This window comes from Xenopus tropicalis, chromosome 2 (genome assembly GCF_000004195.4).
Source record: "Xenopus tropicalis strain Nigerian chromosome 2, UCB_Xtro_10.0, whole genome shotgun sequence".
In the NCBI taxonomy this organism is placed as follows: Eukaryota; Metazoa; Chordata; class Amphibia; order Anura; family Pipidae; genus Xenopus; species Xenopus tropicalis.
This window is the reverse complement of record NC_030678.2, coordinates 175,263,464-175,282,099: the sequence shown is the minus strand read 5'-3', so window position 1 is coordinate 175,282,099 and position 18,636 is coordinate 175,263,464. Positions and strand designations below refer to the sequence as shown.

General features: G+C 47.6%; 1 protein-coding gene, 2 long non-coding RNA genes and 1 pseudogene across 6 annotated transcripts in view; 2 read left to right on the top strand and 2 right to left on the bottom strand.

Moving 5' to 3' along the window:
- LOC116406442 overlaps nt 1–18,636 on the top strand; it is a 954,163-nt pseudogene that overhangs the window by 141,461 nt on the left and 794,066 nt on the right.
- Nucleotides 1–18,636, bottom strand: part of LOC100488585 (proteasomal ATPase-associated factor 1) — an 86,184-nt gene that overhangs the window by 65,509 nt on the left and 2,039 nt on the right. The window contains exon 1 of one of the 4 annotated variants that reach the window (XM_031896334.1): nt 1,441–1,537. The exons of 1 other annotated variant lie outside the window; for it this stretch is intronic. In XM_031896334.1, coding sequence (XP_031752194.1) covers nt 1,441–1,496 — 56 coding nt within the window. In that variant the 5' untranslated portion in view covers nt 1,497–1,537. Of the gene's footprint in view, nt 1–1,142; nt 1,184–1,440; nt 1,538–18,636 lie in introns of those variants that run through there. 2 more of the 4 variants (XM_031896337.1, XM_031896336.1) reach the window with 2 other exon arrangements.
- LOC116408637 lies at nt 4,694–6,915 on the top strand. Its single transcript, XR_004221085.1, has 5 exons — nt 4,694–4,977; nt 5,026–5,147; nt 5,785–5,880; nt 6,225–6,260; nt 6,812–6,915. It is a non-coding gene; the product is annotated as an uncharacterized LOC116408637 (long non-coding RNA).
- On the bottom strand, nt 11,540–14,132 carry LOC116408658. The gene is made up of 2 exons (XR_004221125.1): nt 14,093–14,132; nt 11,540–12,776 (listed from the first exon to the last, which is right to left on the bottom strand). It is a non-coding gene; the product is annotated as an uncharacterized LOC116408658 (long non-coding RNA).

Sequence of the window (18,636 nt, the reverse complement as noted above, 5' to 3'; positions counted from 1 at the left end):
AACTTGGGTGAGTTTTTATGTATTAAGCTCCAAACTCACATTTTTATAAATCTGCCCCTAAACCCCAGAACATTGCTTTACTGCTCATATGCACAGTCCCAGGGGCAAGAAACAAGATGGCAGCGCAGCGCTCACTAGAATGGTACCCCTTTACAACTGGTCACATATTAAATCCACATTCTGCATGGCTAGTAGCAAGGAATTCAAAGGCATGCTGCAGACTAAAGAGATGTATGTGCAGCCATGCAGCCTGCTTCTAAATGAATTGCTAATTAGCCATGCCAGGATGGGGCCGGTATTAAAGGGGTGAGGAGGCAACCCTACTTTTGAAGGAAGACAGGTGTGCCAACCATTGCCCAGGGTCTGTGTTTGGCACACCCCGGTGATTTAGCCTTTTCTTACTACTTAAAGGGTTAATACTCTACCCTTTTTGGTCAGTTTAGTGATAGGCTCCAAGGGTTAAATACCTCTTACTTATAAAGGAAGATTACAGGGCCTGGATATAGAGGCTGTTGCCTCCCAGATATGGACTCCAGGAAAGGGTTCCAGCCTGTTAACCCTCACTCTACTGCAGATACAGAAATATAAGAAGTACAGGTATCGGTGCCCTTATCCGGAAACCCATTATCCAGAAAGTTCCAGATTATGGAAAAGCCATCTCCCATAGACTCCATTTTAATCAAATAATTCACATTTTTAAAAATGGTTCCATTTTTCTCTGTAATAATAAAACAGTACCTGTACTTGATCCCAACTAAGATATAATTACCCCTTATTGGGGCAGAACAGCCCTATTGGGTTTATTTAATGGTTAAATGATTCCCTTTTCTCTGTAATAATAAAACAGTACCTGTACTTGATCCCAACTAAGATATAATTACCCCTTATTGGGGCAGAACAGCCCTATTGGGTTTATTTAATGGTTAAATGATTCCCTTTTCTCTGTAATAATAAAACAGTACCTGTACTTGATCCCAACTAAGATATAATTACCCCTTATTGGAGCCAAAACAAACCTACTGGGTTTAATTACTGTTTAAATAATTTTATTAGCAGACTTAAGGTAGGAGATACGAATTACAGAAAGATCCCTTATCCGGAAAACCCCAGGTCCCGAGCATTCTGGATAACGGGTCCCATACCTGTATAATACAGAAGTAAGAAGCATTATACAGAAGCATTCTCTCCCTCACAGCATCCTCACTGATAGTTGTGCTTGGCCTTTATCCATAGTATCTGGCTGCCTTAGGGGGGTGCATCCTCATTCTGGGGAGCGCTGCACTAAGGGTTAATGCATTAATACCAATGGGTTAGACAGCTGCTTTACATGTTAGTGAATGTGCATTGCTGAAGCAAAGGGTTAATAGTACATTCAGACCTGTAGCTTAGCAACTCCCCACATGCAAGTGTCTGCAAAGCCCCCCAGACTCTGTGTCTCACCTCAGGACCTGGTCCCAGTCCCCCTGTATGGAGAGCATTGTGGCGGCAGCAGCCATTCTTACATTGTACCACAATAACTATCTCCCTATGAATCACTGACTGCTCTGACTCAAACGGAACTTGATACCTCAGTTGCCCTCTGTGTATTGAGTGGGAGCCAATCAGGGTGCAGCCTGAGCATCAGGCGGAAGGATCTGTCAGAGCGTGCAGCTGCACTAGCCTCAGCACACAGTAGCAAGAGTGTGTTGTGGGGCAGCCTGGGATTTATGTTTAGTCTTTCTGAGAGAATCTCACTGGCACCTAAGCAGGTCCTGACTGGCGATCTGTGGGTTCTGTCAAATGCCAGGGGGGCTGTAAGGTGCCACAGACAGTCACTATTTATTGGGCTGGGGGGGCTGTTTGTGCCTCTGGGTACTGGGAATGCCATGGGGGCTGTAAGGTGCCACAGACAGTCACTATTTATTGGGCTGGGGGGGCTGTTTGTGCCTCTGGGTACTGGGAATGCCAGGGGGGCTGTAAGGTGCCACAGACAGTCACTATTTATTGGGCTGGGGGGGCTGTTTGTGCCTCTGGGTACTGGGAATGCCAGGGGGGCTGTAAGGTGCCACAGACAGTCACTATTTATTGGGCTGGGGGGGTTGTTTGTGCCTCTGGGTACTGGGAATGCCAGGGGGGCTGTAAGGTGCCACAGACACTCACTATTTATTGGGCTGGGGGGGCTGTTTGTGCCTCTGGGTACTGGGAATGCCAGGGGGGCTGTAAGGTGCCACAGACAGTCACTATTTATTGGGCTGGGGGGGTTGTTTGTGCCTCTGGGTACTGGGAATGCCAGGGGGGCTGTAAGGTGCCACAGACAGTCACTATTTATTGGGCTGGGGGGGCTGTTTGTGCCTCTGGGTACTGGGAATGCCAGGGGGGCTGTAAGGTGCCACAGACAGTCACTATTTATTGGGCTGGGGGGGTTGTTTGTGCCTCTGGGTACTGGGAATGCCAGGGGGGCTGTAAGGTGCCACAGACACTCACTATTTATTGGGCTGGGGGGGCTGTTTGTGCCTCTGGGTACTGGGAATGCCAGGGGGGCTGTAAGGTGCCACAGACAGTCACTATTTATTGGGCTGGGGGGGGGGCTGTTTGTGCCTCTGGGTACTGGGAATGCCAGGGGGGCTGTAAGGTGCCACAGACAGTCACTATTTATTGGGCTGGGGGGACTATTTGTGCCTCTGGGTACTGGGAATGCCAGGGGGGCTGTAAGGTGCCACAGACAGTCACTATTTATTGGGCTGGGGGGACTATTTGTGCCTCTGGGTACTGGGAATGCCAGGGGGGCTGTAAGGTGCCACAGACAGTCACTATTTATTGGGCTGGGGAGCTGTTTGTGCCTCTGGGTACTGGGAATGCCAGGGGGGCTGTAAGGTGCCACAGACAGTCACTATTTATTGGGCTGGGGGGGCTGTTTGTGCCTCTGGGTACTGGGAATGCCAGGGGGGCTGTAAGGTGCCACAGACAGTCACTATTTATTGGGCTGGGGGGACTATTTGTGCCTCTGGGTACTGGGAATGCCAGGGGGGCTGTAAGGTGCCACAGACAGTCACTATTTATTGGGCTGGGGGGGCTGTTTGTGCCTCTGGGTACTGGGAATGCCAGGGGGGCTGTAAGGTTTCACAGACAGTCACTATTTATTGGGCTGGGGGGGCTGTTTGTGCCTCTGGGTACTGGGAATGCCAGAGGGGCTGTAAGGTGCCACAGACAGTTACTATTTATTGGGCTGGGGGGGCTGTTTGTGCCTCTGGGTACTGGGAATGCCAGGGGGGCTGTAAGGTTTCACAGACAGTCACTATTTATTGGGCTGGGGGGGCTGTTTGTGCCTCTGGGTACTGGGAATGCCAGGGGGGCTGTAAGGTGCCACAGACAGTCACTATTTATTGGGCTGGGGGGGGGGCTGTTTGTGCCTCTGGGTACTGGGAATGCCAGGGGGGCTGTAAGGTGCCACAGACAGTCACTATTTATTGGGCTGGGGGGGGGGCTGTTTGTGCCTCTGGGTACTGGGAATGCCAGGGGGGCTGTAAGGTGCCACAGACAGTCACTATTTATTGGGCTGGGGGGGCTGTTTGTGCCTCTGGGTACTGGGAATGCCAGGGGGGCTGTAAGGTGCCACAGACAGTCACTATTTATTGGGCTGGGGGGGATATTTGGGCCAGTACAGGCCTGGGTGGGGCCAGTTTTCTAACCCTGAGTCAAAATCACCCAGGAAACAACTGTGAAAAGTTTGGGGGCCTTGGCGTAAATAGTATGAGAATGGCATCATTTTAAATTTAAACCAATGAAATTTAATGGGGTTTATATGATTGACTGTTGGTGGCTCCGCCCACTTTTTCAAACCTATAACTGCAGCCCCCCAATGACCAACCGTGAAGGGTTTGGGGGCCCCAGCGTTAATACTGTGAGAATGGCAGCAGGTGTAATGGGTTCCATGGCGAGACAGTTACTGCCAGTAATAGCAGGGCCTGCTGGTATATACAGGGGGGACTTGGCCCATTGGTGTTTGTGACATTCCCAGATAAATTGCAGTTGGTCTTTGTTTTTTATATTCTGTGTTTTGTTTACTGATTTTGCCTTTTGTTTCGGAATTTCAGCAGCTCTCTGGGTTTTAGGGCCCAATTTACCCTAGCAACCAGGCAGCGGTGTGAATGTGAGACTGGAAGATAAAAAGAAAGTAATAAAAAGTAACAAGAAAGTTGGAGCCTCACGGAGCAATCGTTTTTGCTGTCAGGGTCAGTGACCCCCATTCGAAAGTTGGAAAGATGTAAAAGAGATGGGCAAATAATTAACTAATAAAATAGCAAATGGAAAGATGTGGCCCTGTACCCATGCGGGGGGGGGGGGGGGGAATGTGTGGGGGGGTTGGGTCTCTTTTAAAGGGGAGCTAAAGCCAACTTCATTCCATTTGCATCAGCCTGGGGGCCAGTTAGGGTTAGCTTTGCAGGGAATGTCTATTTGTTCTCTTGGTACTCATGGAAACTAAAGGTCCCCATACACGGACCGATTCTAGCTGCCGATATGGGTCCCTTAGATTCGCCAGCTAATCGCCCGTGTATGGGCACTGCCGGCGGGCCTGCCCCACCCATATCTGGCCTGAAATCGGGCAGGTTTAAAAATCTAGACCGACTTTGCCTATACCCGTCGTTATAATTCAATCATTTGGCCCCAGGGCCCCCGTAGGTGGGGGATATTGGGAGAAGATTTAATTCGCTTGGTGACATCGCCAAGCGAGCGGATCTGAAGGTGTATGGGGACCTTAAGTCTGACGGTCATTTAAGGCGAGATTAGGGGGGAAATACATTTGCTATTATAGATCTACAGGAAATCATAACAATGTGTTCAAATGTCTAAACCCTTGTTTGGCGCTAAGGTGGGCCCTGACCAATCATCATACACTGGCACCTAAAGGGTGTTTCACCATTCAATTCACTGTTGATTCACAGCTGATGTCACAGTGGGTTCCCATGGCAACATTGATGTCTTTAGACCACCCATGTGGTCAGCTCATATTGCAAAACCTTTGCAGCTAAGGGCTAAATACTCAAGGAAGCCTGCAGCTGATGTCACAATGGGTTCCCATGGCAACACTGATGTCACAATACCAGCTGTGTGTGCGTAACCGTTACAACTTGGGGAAACACTTCAGATTGCTTTTTAGAGCAGAAACGGTAAGTTGTCCCTGCTACGGGCTCCTCCCTGTTACAATTCTAATTTGCACTCGCACCAAAATCTCACCGTTCCCATCATTTTCCCTGAGTCGGAAAATCTCACATGTTTTGATTAACTAGAAACAAATACTTTTTACTCCTAAGAAAAGACTTTTGCTCCTACCAATTAGATTTCATTTCAGTTGTTAAACGTTGCGCTCTACATTGCCCCATATCCCAGCATTTATTTCCATTAAACAAACGGGAATATGTATGTATAAATATATGGGTACCCTAATGCCCCATACACTGACCCCCAATAACAGGAATATGTATGTATAAATATATGGGTACCCTAATGCCCCATACACTGACCCCCAATAACAGGAATATGTATGTATAAATATATGGGTGTCCTAATGCCCCATACACTGACCCCCAATAACAGGAATATGTATGTATAAATATATGGGTACCCTAATGCCCCATACACTGACCCCCAATAATGGCTGCCTGGGTTTCCTTCACACACATTATTTGCTATGTTTTTACTTACTAATTGCTGTGTTTTACTTACTAATTGCTGTGTTTTTACTTACTAATTGCTATGTTTTACTTACTAATTGCTGTGTTTTTGTTTCCTTCCATATAACGACAGTAACGACCATCTACCACAATGGCGCCCAGATTCTGTGATTGTATCCTGGACTGTGTGAGAGGTGTCTGCGCACCGTTCAGGTACAAGAAGAAGAAGGTAAGATACAGATTTACACCCGTCTCTGCACTCTCAGCTTCTATCCGTTTTTATTCTTTCCTACTCCTACAATATTAATGTGTATATGAGCCGGAATGAGCCCTTCCGTTACCTTAATTGCATATGGAAATTGGGATTCAGGTTCAGTTCGGTATTCGGCCGAAACTTTTATAAAGGACCCGGGGCATCCCTAATATAAACTCCCAGAAGCCTCCCTGGCCCATGGAAGGAACGGTTACTCTTCAATACATACTGTGCGGCATTAGTCCCTTTCTTTGTTCCCTTCGTACTTGATGGTTTGGTTCATTTGTATAAAAAACTGACGTTTTTTTTTTCCTTTTTAGCCTGGAAAGTTTGCCCATATGGAGACGGTCGTTTACGTAAGTAGAAAACACCAGATATAACTATTTGTGAGTAAATGGGCTGCTGGATCAGGGTCTGTGTGTATAGGGTACTTAGCGGCTCAGGGGGGGTTGCAGGCATTGCATCGGTAGTTACTGATGGGCTTATTATTAGTTTATCATCAGTAATAGATAATAAGGCGTGGCCATGTTGCCAAGCAACCGGATCTTCTCCCGATACCCCCCACCTACGGGTGGGCAATATTGGGAGAATCCAGGCTAATTCAATCGTTTGGCCCTGGGACCAAACGATGGAATTATAACAACGGGTTTAGGCGCAGTCGGTCCGGGGGCCCCATCAACGAGCCGATGCAGTCTCTGATCCAACTGAATTTTTAAACCTGCCCAATCGAGATTTGCCCGATTTCAGGCCAGATATGGGTGGGGCAGGCCCGCCGGCAGTGCCCATACACGGGCCGATTATGATAAAATCATTTGTATCATTGTCCTTTGCGTGTGTTAGTCTGTATGTTACACATCTATTCCAAGGTTTCCAACACTAATAATGTCCTTCTTGTTTTCTTTTTTAGGTGGCAAAGGACGAATCCATAACTTTTCTCCCAACGGGGACTAGTTATTAGGATTCGTAGGTAAGTAGTTAGGTAAGTAATTAGGTTAGGAATAAAAAAAAAAACACCAAAAAACACCAAAAAAAAAAAAAAAAAATACCAAAAAAAAAAAAAAACACCAAAAAAAAAAAACACCAAAAAAAACACCAAAAATAAAAAAACACCAAAAAAAAAAAAAAAAATTTTTAGAGGCTCAGCGGAGTCCCCTGCTGCAAGTGGGTTGGTTGTGGGTGGTGCAGCAGGGGGCCCCGCTGACAGGCCCCAACAAAAAAAACAAAACAAACCATTTTTTCATTTTTTATAACACTAATTTCATTTTTTCTTTTCTTTTTTAGCTTGTAAAGCATGAATCCATAACTTTTCTCCCAACGGGGACAAGTTATTAGGATTCTAAGGTAAATAGGTCAATTAGATTAGGAAATAAAAAAACAAAAACAAAAAAACAACAAAAAACATTTTTTTCAGAGGCTCAGCGGAGTCCCCTGCTGCAAGTGGGTTGGTGTGGGTGGTGCAGCAGGGGGCCCCGCTGACAGGCCCCAACAAAACGAAAAAATCAAGAAAAACAACAAAAGAACAAAAAACAACAAAATAACAAAATTTTTTAGTTTTTTATAACACAAATTTCTTTTTTTGATTTCTTTTTAGGTTGTTAAGGATGAATCCATGACTTTTCTCCCAACGGGGACAAGTTATTAGGATTCTTAGGTAAATAGGTCAATTAGGTTAGGAAATAAAAAAAAAAAAAAAAACAGACAAAAAATAAAAAAAACAACAACAAAAATTTTGTGGTGGCAGTGGGTGGGTGCGGGAGGCTCAGCGGGGGCAGTGGGTGGGAGTGGGAGGCTCAGCGGGGGCAGTGGGTGGGAGTGGGAGGCTCAGGGGGGGCAGTGGGTGGGAGTGGGAGGCTCAGCGGGGGCAGTGGGTGGGAGTGGGAGGCTCAGGGGGGGCAGTGGGTGGGAGTGGGAGGCTCAGCGGGGGCAGTGGGTGGGAGTGGGAGGCTCAGCGGGGGCAGTGGGTGGGAGTGGGAGGCTCAGCGGGGGCAGTGGGTGGGTGCGGGAGGCTCAGCGGGGGCAGTGGGTGGGAGTGGGAGGCTCAGCGGGGGCAGTGGGAGGCTCAGGGGGGGCTGACAGGCCCCAATAAAACAACAAAATGAATAAAACAACAAATAACAAACATCCCTGTGTGTGTGAGTCTGTAAGGCTGAATCCCATCTCACAAATAGCAATAGCATTTTACTCCCGGATATACTCCCGTATAACAACACTTTTTCACCAAATCTCCTCAAAAACTCCCCCTCGGCTTATACTCTAGTCCCTCCAGAGCCCCCTCTAGCTACCCCATTCCCGCTCCTGCTGCCCCCGCCCCCCCGGACCCCTCAGGTACCTGCGGCTCTTAGTGCGCTCTTCTGCGCGCCGCACTAGCTCCTCCCTCGCGCCAGGCCCCACAAGTGGGTGGGGTTAGGCAGAAATACAACTCAAAGGGCGGGGCAGCGGCTAAAATGTCGGGGGGTGGGGGGCGAGTATAGAGAGAAAAACCAAATGTAATTAAATAAGTGCAATTGATTTCAGCAGAGACAGTTTACAGAATGGAAAGGTCTATAAAGGGGTCATTTTTATTTAAATATAGAAAACACTGTGAGTTGATTCAGCGCTGGGGGGTCTCTGAGTTTGGAATTGTTCAGAAATGCCCCGTGCCCCACTGAGCCCTGATACGGAGCTGCCACAGTGCGTAATGCCACAATATGAAGCCACAATGTGCCATAAACTGACTGGGGCCTCTGCCCTCTGGCGCCCTCTGTGCATCTTGTGCTTTTCAGCTGTAGTTTTGTAAAATGGGCTTTTTCTTTGGGGCGTGGCCATAGAGTGGGCGGGGCCTGGACATATTTTGCAGCGTTACAGACGGCAGATGTTTTTGTCCCTCTTTCTACTTTTTACATGTTGGGAGGTTTGATTCATACGGGAACGGCTGGGGCACTAAATATGCCCAGGAACAACATTCCCATTGGCCACGGCCTCGGCGCCAACTTGCTGAGTGCGATGTAACAGCAGCAACATGGACTGTGGGCCGACTCCCTGTCCTGCTCCCAGTAAGGGCCCTGTGCCGAGTGTGCCTGGGTATTAGGAATGCCAGGGGGGCTTTAAGTTGCCACAGACAGTCACTATTTATTGGGCTGGGGGGGGCTGTTTGTGCCTCTGGGTACTGGGAATGCCAGGGGGGCTGTAATGTGCCACAGACAGTCACTATTTATTGGGGTGGGGGGGGCTGTTTGTGCCTCTGGGTACTGGGAATGCCAGGGGGGGCTGTAAGGTGCCACAGACAGTCACTATTTATTGGGGTGGGGGGGGATGTTTGTGCCTCTGGGTACTGGGAATGCCAGGGGGGCTGTAAGGTGCCACAGACAGTCACTATTTATTGGGCTGGGGGGGGCTGTTTTGCCTCTGGGTACTGGGAATGCCAGGGGGGCTGTAAGGTGCCACAGACAGTCACTATTTATTGGGCTGGGGGGCTGTTTGTGCCTCTGGGTACTGGGAATGCCAGGGGGGCTGTAAGGTGCCACAGACAGTCACTATTTATTGGGCTGGGGGGCTGTTTGTGCCTCTGGGTACTGGGAATGCCAGGGGGGCTGTAAGGTGCCACAGACAGTCACTATTTATTGGGCTGGGGGGCTGTTTGTGCCTCTGGGTACTGGGAATTCCAGGGGGGCTGTAAGGTGCCACAGACAGTCACTATTTATTGGGCTGGGGGGGCTGTTTGTTCCTCTGGGTACTGGGAATGCCGGGGGGGCTGTAAGGTGCCACAGACAGTCACTATTTATTGGGCTGGGGGGGCTGTTTGTGCCTCTGGGTACTGGGAATGCCAGGGGGGCTGTAAGGTGCCACAGACAGTCACTATTTATTGGGCTGGGGGGGGGGCTGTGTGTGCCTCTGGGTACTGGGAATGCCAGGGGGGCTGTAAGGTGCCACAGACAGTCACTATTTATTGGGCTGGGGGGGGGCTGTTTGTGCCTCTGGGTACTGGGAATGCCAGGGGGGCTGTAAGGTGCCACAGACAGTCACTATTTATTGGGCTGGGGGGGCTGTTTGTGCCTCTGGGTACTGGGAATGCCAGGGGGGCTGTAAGGTGCCACAGACAGTCACTATTTATTGGGCTGGGGGGGGGCTGTTTGTGCCTCTGGGTACTGGGAATGCCAGGGGGGCTGTAAGGTGCCACAGACAGTCACTATTTATTGGGCTGGGGGGGGCTGTGTGTGCCTCTGGGTACTGGGAATGCCAGGGGGGCTGTAAGGTGCCACAGACAGTCACTATTTATTGGGCTGGGGGGGGGGCTGTTTGTGCCTCTGGGTACTGGGAATGCCAGGGGGGCTGTAAGGTGCCACAGACAGTCACTATTTATTGGGCTGGGGGGGGGCTGTTTGTGCCTCTGGGTACTGGGAATGCCAGGGGGGCTGTAAGGTGCCACAGACAGTCACTATTTATTGGGCTGGGGGGGGGGCTGTTTGTGCCTCTGGGTACTGGGAATGCCAGGGGGGCTGTAAGGTGCCACAGACAGTCACTATTTATTGGGCTGGGGGGGGGGGCTGTTTGTGCCTCTGGGTACTGGGAATGCCAGGGGGGCTGTAAGGTGCCACAGACAGTCACTATTTATTGGGCTGGGGGGGCTGTTTTGCCTCTGGGTACTGGGAATGCCAGGGGGGCTGTAAGGTGCCACAGACAGTCACTATTTATTGGGCTGGGGGGGGGGGGCTGTTTGTGCCTCTGGGTACTGGGAATGCCAGGGGGGCTGTAAGGTGCCACAGACAGTCACTATTTATTGGGCTGGGGGGGCTGTTTTGCCTCTGGGTACTGGGAATGCCAGGGGGGCTGTAAGGTGCCACAGACAGTGACTATTTATTGGGCTGGGGGGGGCGGTTGAACTAACACCCCTAACATATATCTCTCACTCCTGGGAATCTCTGGCAGAGCACAGCATGCAGAGGAATAGACAGAGGTATCGCTGATCCGTTCACAAAATCTAGCAGACATTTAAAAGGGGCCGTTATAAGTCAGGGAACCTTAGGCCTTATTAATATGGCTAGAAATTCTAGTTGTACATTAATATTGTTTTGCTTTCAACTGATTAAGAATGGAAGGAAATAACATAGATTTATGTACCACTGGAATTGGCCCTGTTTATAACTTAGGAAAATGCACAGAACTTTTGGCATGTCTGGGGTTAATATGCCCTATATCTTAGTTGGGATCAAGTACAGGTACTGTTTTATTATTACAGAGAAAAGGGAATCATTTAACCATTAAATAAACCCAATAGGGCTGTTCTGCCCCAATAAGGGGTAATTATATCTTAGTTGGGATCAAGTACAGGTACTGTTTTATTATTACAGAGAAAAAGGAAATCAATTTTAAAATTCTGAATTATTTGATTAAAATGGAGTCTATGGGAGACAGGCTTTCCGTAATTCAGAGCTTTCTGGGTGCCGGGTTTCTGGATAAGGGATCCCATACCTGTCCTGTAATTGGGGAGTGGCAAGGGCAGATCAGGGGCATGATCATGCATGCATGGGGTTTTATCTTTTCTTATTGGTGTCCCAGTTTAGTGGTTGGAAGAACCCACCAACCAGGGCCCTGCTAATATGGGGCACCATAATTATGGACGGTAGCCTTGACATGATTACAGTAATAACCAATCAAATGTCTTTAGAGCAAACAATTTAATTTTTTGTATAGAGGTTGATAACAAGGAAAGCAATTAGTGCAATATACAGTGCCAGTTAGACAGCTGCATCAGGAGCGCCCCCTTGGGAACAAAAAACAAAAACAAAATCCTCCATGCAGATACTTAGCAGTTAATGGATCCTTCTCCACCAACCACCATGACACCCCCCAGTAGGGCACTTAACAGGTAGAGAGTGTTCATTATGTTCTGCCATTCCATCGGACATGGTGCAACAATTAATCACTTTTGGAATAAGTCACCATTTGTGACTTTTGGCTGTTAAGTTCCATGTTCTGCCCAGGAGTGGAGGCCCACTTTGACGACAGCACAAAAAAGATTTGTGGGCTTGAAAGTTTAATGAGAAGATAGGGGAGAGGGGCAATTGAAGAGCTGAGCTACTTGGATTGGGGACCTGCAGAGTTAAGTCATTGTACCATGAGGAACAACTGCCCCCAACTCTGGGAAACCTTCTGCCGAATAGATTTCTGAGCTCCCAGCAGGCTGTGCTAATTTGGCTTTCAGGAGCCTAATGTCCCACATGCTTGGAGACTGCAGTAATGAGCTATGGGTCACTTGTGGCCATACGTGCCGCACTGGTACCGGCCTGCCAACCCGGCCCGAGTCATGGGACTCACTTGTTGGAGACTGGGAACGCTTCAGTTTTCCTTTGCGCTTTGCTTTTCTGCCTTTGCTCTGAGCAACAGTCGGACCCTTTTCTGTCTATATTTTAGGAAAGGCCCAGTTGGTTACTAACAGTTAGCATTATCGTCCAAGGCTGTAGCCATACAGGAGGCATTTACTGTACTGGAGACATGGGGCAAAGCAGTTTCTGAATCAATAACTTGAGCTCCATCTACCAATGAAAGTTCATCCAAAGCTTCATAAAGCTGGGAGACATCATCATCTGCCAAGTCAGGAACGTCATAACAATCCAGACCTGGGTGCCTGTGGGATTCTGCAGCCTCGGAGGTTCTTTCCATGGTGCCCAATCCGCTGGAGGGTTTCAGCGCCTCCCCTGGGGTTCAGGGTTCAGTATAGTGGTAATGGCCCTGAGGTCCTGATCTGTGGAGATGTTGCCCACTGGTTGTGTCCTTGTAGCCACTGCAGGGCAATATCAATGGACTATAAGAGGACTGTAGCTTTGTGCAAAATCTGAATGGCCAGCTGGCTAGAGTGAAGCGGTCCAGGGCAGCAGGGGAGTCTGGGGCACCACCTGGGGAACAATCCCGCAGTAACATAGGATCAGTATTCCATTATAATCACCAGTATTAACAATTAGGCTCAGTGTATAGTAGTCCTTGCCCTTAACGGGGGTTCAGCTTTAAGTTAACTTTTAGTTTGGTATAGAATGGCCCATTCTAAGCAACTTTTCAACTGGTCTTTATTATTTATTTGTTATAGTTTTTGAATTATTTGCCTTTTTCTTCCAACTCTTTGCGGTTTTGGGGGTCACTGACCCCGGCAGCTAAAACCTATTGCTCTGTGAGGCTCCAGTTTTATTGTTATTGTTACTTTTTATTCCTTATCTTTCTATTCAGCCCCTCTCCTAATCATATATCAGTCTCTCATCCAAACCACTCCCTGGTTGCTAAGGTAACTTGGACCCTAGCAACCAAATAGCTGCTAAATCTCCAAAGTGGAGAGCTGCTGAACTGGAAAGGAAATACTAAAAAACTACAAATACTAAAAAATGAAGACCAATTGCAAAAATGTCTCAGAATATAACTCTCTACATCACACTAAAAGTTAAAGGGGTGGTTCACCTTAAGGCTAACTTTTAGTATGATGCAGGGAGTAAAATTCCAAGAGAATTTGCAATTGGTCTTCATTTTTGTATAGTTGTAGTTTTTCTTTTAATTATTTCTATTTTTGTTTTGAAGCTCTCTAGATTGGAGTTTCAGCAGCTATTTGGTTGCTAGGGTCCAAATTACCTTAGCAACCAGGCAGTGATTTGAATGAGAATCTGGTTTCTCCTACTCCCATGTAACTGGAGGAGTCCCAAGCCGGACTTGGATTTCTTACTATTGAGTGCTATTCTGATACCTACTGGGAGCTGTTATCTTGCTCCCTTCCCATTGTTCTGCTGATCGGCTGCTGGGGGGGTAGGGGGGATATCATTCCAACTTGCAGCGCAGCAGTAAAGTGTGCCTGAGTCTGAGCTTTCAGCCAGCGCTACACATTAGAACTGCTTTCAGCTAACCTATTGTTTCTCCTACTCCTATGTAACTGGAGGAGTCCCAAGCCGGACTTGGATTTCTTACTATTGAGTGCTATTCTGATACCTACTGGGAGCTGCTATCTTGCTCCCTTCCCATTGTTCTGCTGATCGGCTGCTGGGGGTGAGGGGGGGGGGGATATCACTCCAACTTGCAGCGCAGCAGTAAAGTGTGCCTGAGTCTGAGCTTTCAGCCAGCGCTACACATTAGAACTGCTTTCAGCTAACCTATTGTTTCTCCTATTCCTATGTAACTGGAGGAGTCCCAAGCCGGACTTGGATTTCTTACTATTGAGTGCTATTCTGATACCTACTGGGAGCTGCTATCTTGCTCCCTTCCCATTGTTCTGCCGATCGGCTGCTGGGGGTGAGGGGGGGGGGGGATATCACTCCAACTTGCAGCGCAGCAGTAAAGTGTGAGTGAAGTTTATCAAAGCACAGGTCACATGGCTGTGGCACCCTGGGAAAATAAGAATATGGTTAGCCCCATGTGACATTTCAAAAGTAAATCTGTTTGTGAAAAACCTGCAGCCCCACATCAGGTGTTTCTCCTTAGCTATAACCAGCTGGGCCTGAGCTTCAGATTTTTCTCTTTTAAAGGGGACACTAAGGCTGTGCATCAGTTTAAACGGCTGTATTTACTGTTACCCAATACAATCCCTTTTATTAATAAGATATGAGCCCTTCAGTGAATTCCCACAAAGCCAGAGATAATTTAACCCCGTCTGTGCCTCTTTCATTTTGCCAGAAAATATGCAGGACAGCCCAGGCCTTATCAATGGGTCTGTACAATTCATGGTGGGTGGCACACAAATGGTTAAAGTCTTACCCTGCTGTTATTCTATAACATTTAGAGCTGTTTTCAACTACAACTCCCAGCATCCCATGTTCTAAAGGGATGGTTCCCCTTTACTGTAAGTCTAACTTTAGTGTGTTGTAAAATGGGCAACTCTTAGCAACTTTTCAATTGGTCTTCATTATTTATATATAGTTTTTATAATAATTTGCCTTCTTCAAACTCTTTCCAGCTTTCAAATGGGGGTCACTGACCCCGGCAGCCAAAACCCTATTGCTCTGTGAGGCTCCAGTTTTATTGTTATTGTTACATTTTATAGCCTATTTTTCTATTCAAAAAAGTATACCAGATTCTCATTTCAATGACTTCCTGGTTGCTAAGGTAGCTTGGATCCTAGCAACCAGACAGCTGCTGACATTCCAAACTGCGGAGCTGCAAAACAAAAAATAGAAATAATGAAATGCTTCTGTGCAGTTGGTCAGTTTTCAGAGTAAACCCCAGGGATTGTCCCTGTGCATGATGGGTAGTGGACAAGGGTACAAAAGGCAGGGATACCAGGTCACTTGAGAATTGAGGGAAACTTCTAGAAAGTTCAATGTGAATACAATCAGCGCAGCCCTGCAGCATGCATTTATCAGAAGGGCTAATAACCCCAACAGTGGGTCTGTGGGTGCTGTAGCCTCACGTTCTTCCCTGGTTGCCCAAAAGCAGTGTTTCCTGGAGAGCAATGGCCTCTGGGTCAGTAAGTGGGCGGGGAGAGGTTACAGCCGCCTTACACCCCTCAGGTCCGTTGGTAGGTTCCACTGCTGGACATGGCCATCACTTCCTCCCCTGCGAATGTTGGTCAGTCGGCCGCCCAAGGTTTCTTGTTCACTTGTCTCTGGGTCATGTGAGTAGCCAATCTTCCATTTGATTGGTCAGCCTCCTTCCTTATTAATCATGCAGGATAGGGAGTGTAGCTGCCCCATTAGTGCATCAGGCTTTGGCCTTTAGGCCTCAGTAGCCGCAAGTTCTAATTCTGCACTCAGACAGGTAGGGGGTAGGGGGTAGGGATAGGGATAGGGGTTGGGATAGGGGTAGGGGTTGGGATAGGGGTAGGGGTGGGTATTGGCATTAAAAATCCCAAGTGCAATCAAACCCATGAGCAGACAGAATATAATCAAACCAGTTATGATGCAGGTAAGTGCACTCAAGCCCAGTGGCGTAACTACTCTGTCCTGGGCCCCCCTGCAAAAATAATCTTCAGTGGGGCTCAGTGTGGAGTAGCAAACTGACCAGGCTCCCTGCCCTTACGCATCTTCCCTCCACCCCTCCATGCCCCCCAATTTGTGTATAAATTCCGCTCCCCTACCTCAGAGCCAGCACGGAGTGGGGATGCAAAATGGAGGAAGCAGATTCTGTGGTCTGGGCCCCCCCGTCCCCTGTATTGTTAGGCCTGACTCAAGAAAAGCCTCCGTGTAAGAACCCTAACGGGAAGTTACTAATTACTGAGAATGCACGGCTAATTGCCCATATGTAAGGGCCCTTAGGGCAAACTCCACTGCCCCCCAATGAACTGACTGCTCATTAGCACATTCATTAATGGAACTATTTATATCAACTACATCAGCTGTTTCTATTGGGAACACTGAGCTTCACCATGTGAACAGCAGTAGAATGACTGGTTATTGGCCCCCCAGCAGTTACAGAGTGGGGGTCCTGTATAGTTACACCCCCGGCTATTCAGTAATATATAGGGATGCACTGAATTCAGTATTCTCAGATTGGCCGAACCCCAAATTCTTTGATAAAAATTCCATTTTATATGATAAAAAGTCATACGATTTTAGGGTTCGGTTCGGCCAGGAGAGTGGCCGACTGCCCAACCAAATCCAGAACCAGTGCCTCCCTCGTAATATAATTTCTGAGTTTGTATCATGGCAACTGTGGTTGAATTAAAAAGTTTAACTTTTTGCCCCAGCTGGGGTTGCCACCCGTCCAGCATCGGACCGCCCCTTTACATCACAACTCCGCCCACCTACATCATTGACCCTGCCCCTTCTACATCTCTGGCCTGCCCTCTTCATTGCTGGCCGGTATTGTTACACACAAATGTTGGCGGCCCTAATCCTTGCAACCCCGCCTTCCTGTGTTGGGGGGGGGGTATTTATATGCAACGAAATTCCTACAATTAATGAGAGTAGATTTCAAGTGAAAGTACAGAGCACAATAATGGAAAGTGGAAGCAAAAGTCACAGCAAAACATGAATTTATTTTCTCAATTTTTAGCGCTAAAAATCACAGGAACAAAAAATTGTTTTTTTTTAAGATTTAATCTGCGTCCAAATGGCTAAATATCCGTATATATCGGAACAGAGCGAGTAAGCTTGGGGAGATGGAGTCATGCTGGGCAGATGTCACGGCATTTAGGGCATAGAGGCACCAGGAATCCGTGGGGCAACGTGAAGTCAATTCATCTTATCAGGGCCGCTGCTGGCCAAATGGGTGCCCTAAGCAGAAATTTACTTTGGTGCCCCCTCCCCCAAATATTACGGAAGTAAAAATAAAATAATAAAAAAAACACCTACTATAGGGGCCCCACACACAGTGCCCCCAAAGACAATGTCCCCATAGTAAGTGCCCCCATAGATTGATTGAACTATCCGGGACAGCGGGATGCGCTATAAAAACCGGCGGGACAGTGTTGGGGGGTATGTTATAATATATAAAAATGGTTTTTTTTTGGAGCAGCTGGGATGGTGCCCCCCGGGGAGTTGGTGCCCTATGCAGACTGAGTACTCTGCTTATAGGGAGCGGCGGCCCTGCATCTTATGTCTTTCTTCAACGTTTGGAAGAAAATTTTTAATTTTAAGATCACTAGTGATGAGCGAATCTGTCCCGTTTCTCTCAAAAGATTCATGAAACGGCGAAAATATTGCGCGTCTAAAAAAATTGTCACCTGCGACTTTTCTTTTGTCGCCCACGACTATCCTTTTTTTTGTCACCCGCGACTATCCTTTTTTGTCGCCCGCGACTGTCCTTTTTTGACGCGCGACTATCCTTTTTTGTCGACCCCCGCGACTATCCTTTTTTGTCGCCTGCGGCTTTTCTTTTGTAGCCCGCGACTATCCTTTTTTGACGCGCGACTATCCTTTTTTGTCACCCGCGACTATCCTTTTTTGTTGACCCCCGCGACTATCCTTTTTTGTTGACCCCCGCGACTATCCTTTTTTGACGCGCGACTATCCTTTTGACGCGGGGGAAACACGCCTGGTAAAACTTTTCGCCCATCACTAATTATCACCAATTTAAGACCTAAGTAGAAATCTTTATAGACTGTCACCTACAGGATATTATCACCTACATTCTATATAAACCCCAATACAAACACATACAAGAGGCATATAAAGGAGATCGTAGCGAGGGACTTTTTTTTCTTACATTATAAAAGCTCTAAGATTATAGACGTTAATACCTTGGGGATGAAGAGATTTCAATGTATCCACCAACTCTCCCGTTTTATGGTGTCACCCCCCTCTCCAATGTGGCTTCACTAATTCAATACAAACCATCTCAGCTCCTCTGGAGATTTATGATGCTTTTTGTTTAGACACTAAGGGGCTGATTTACTAATCCACGAATCCGAATGGGAAAAATTCGGATTGGAAAACGAACATTTTGCGACTTTTTCGTATTTTTTGCGACTTTTTCATAGCCATTACGACTTTCGCGAATTGTCGCGACTTTTTCGTATTGAGCGCTAGAAAAAGTCGCAAAATACCGATCATTGCGAAAAAAAACGCATTCGGATGCTTTTCGGACGTACGTGGATTAGTAAATGTGCCCCTAAATGTTTCTTATACCCTTTATATTAGGGATGCACCCAACCCACTCTTATGGGTTCGGCCGAACCCCCAAACCCACCCTGACGGATTCTGCCGAATCCCGAACCAATTCCTGACTAGCAAGTGCTAATTAGGACCAGAACGGGTTAAAAATTGCCGCGCGCGTAGTGAAAATTTCCCCCCCTGACCATTTAACCCTTTCCGGATGCTAATTAGGATTTGGTTCGGTCAGGACTGT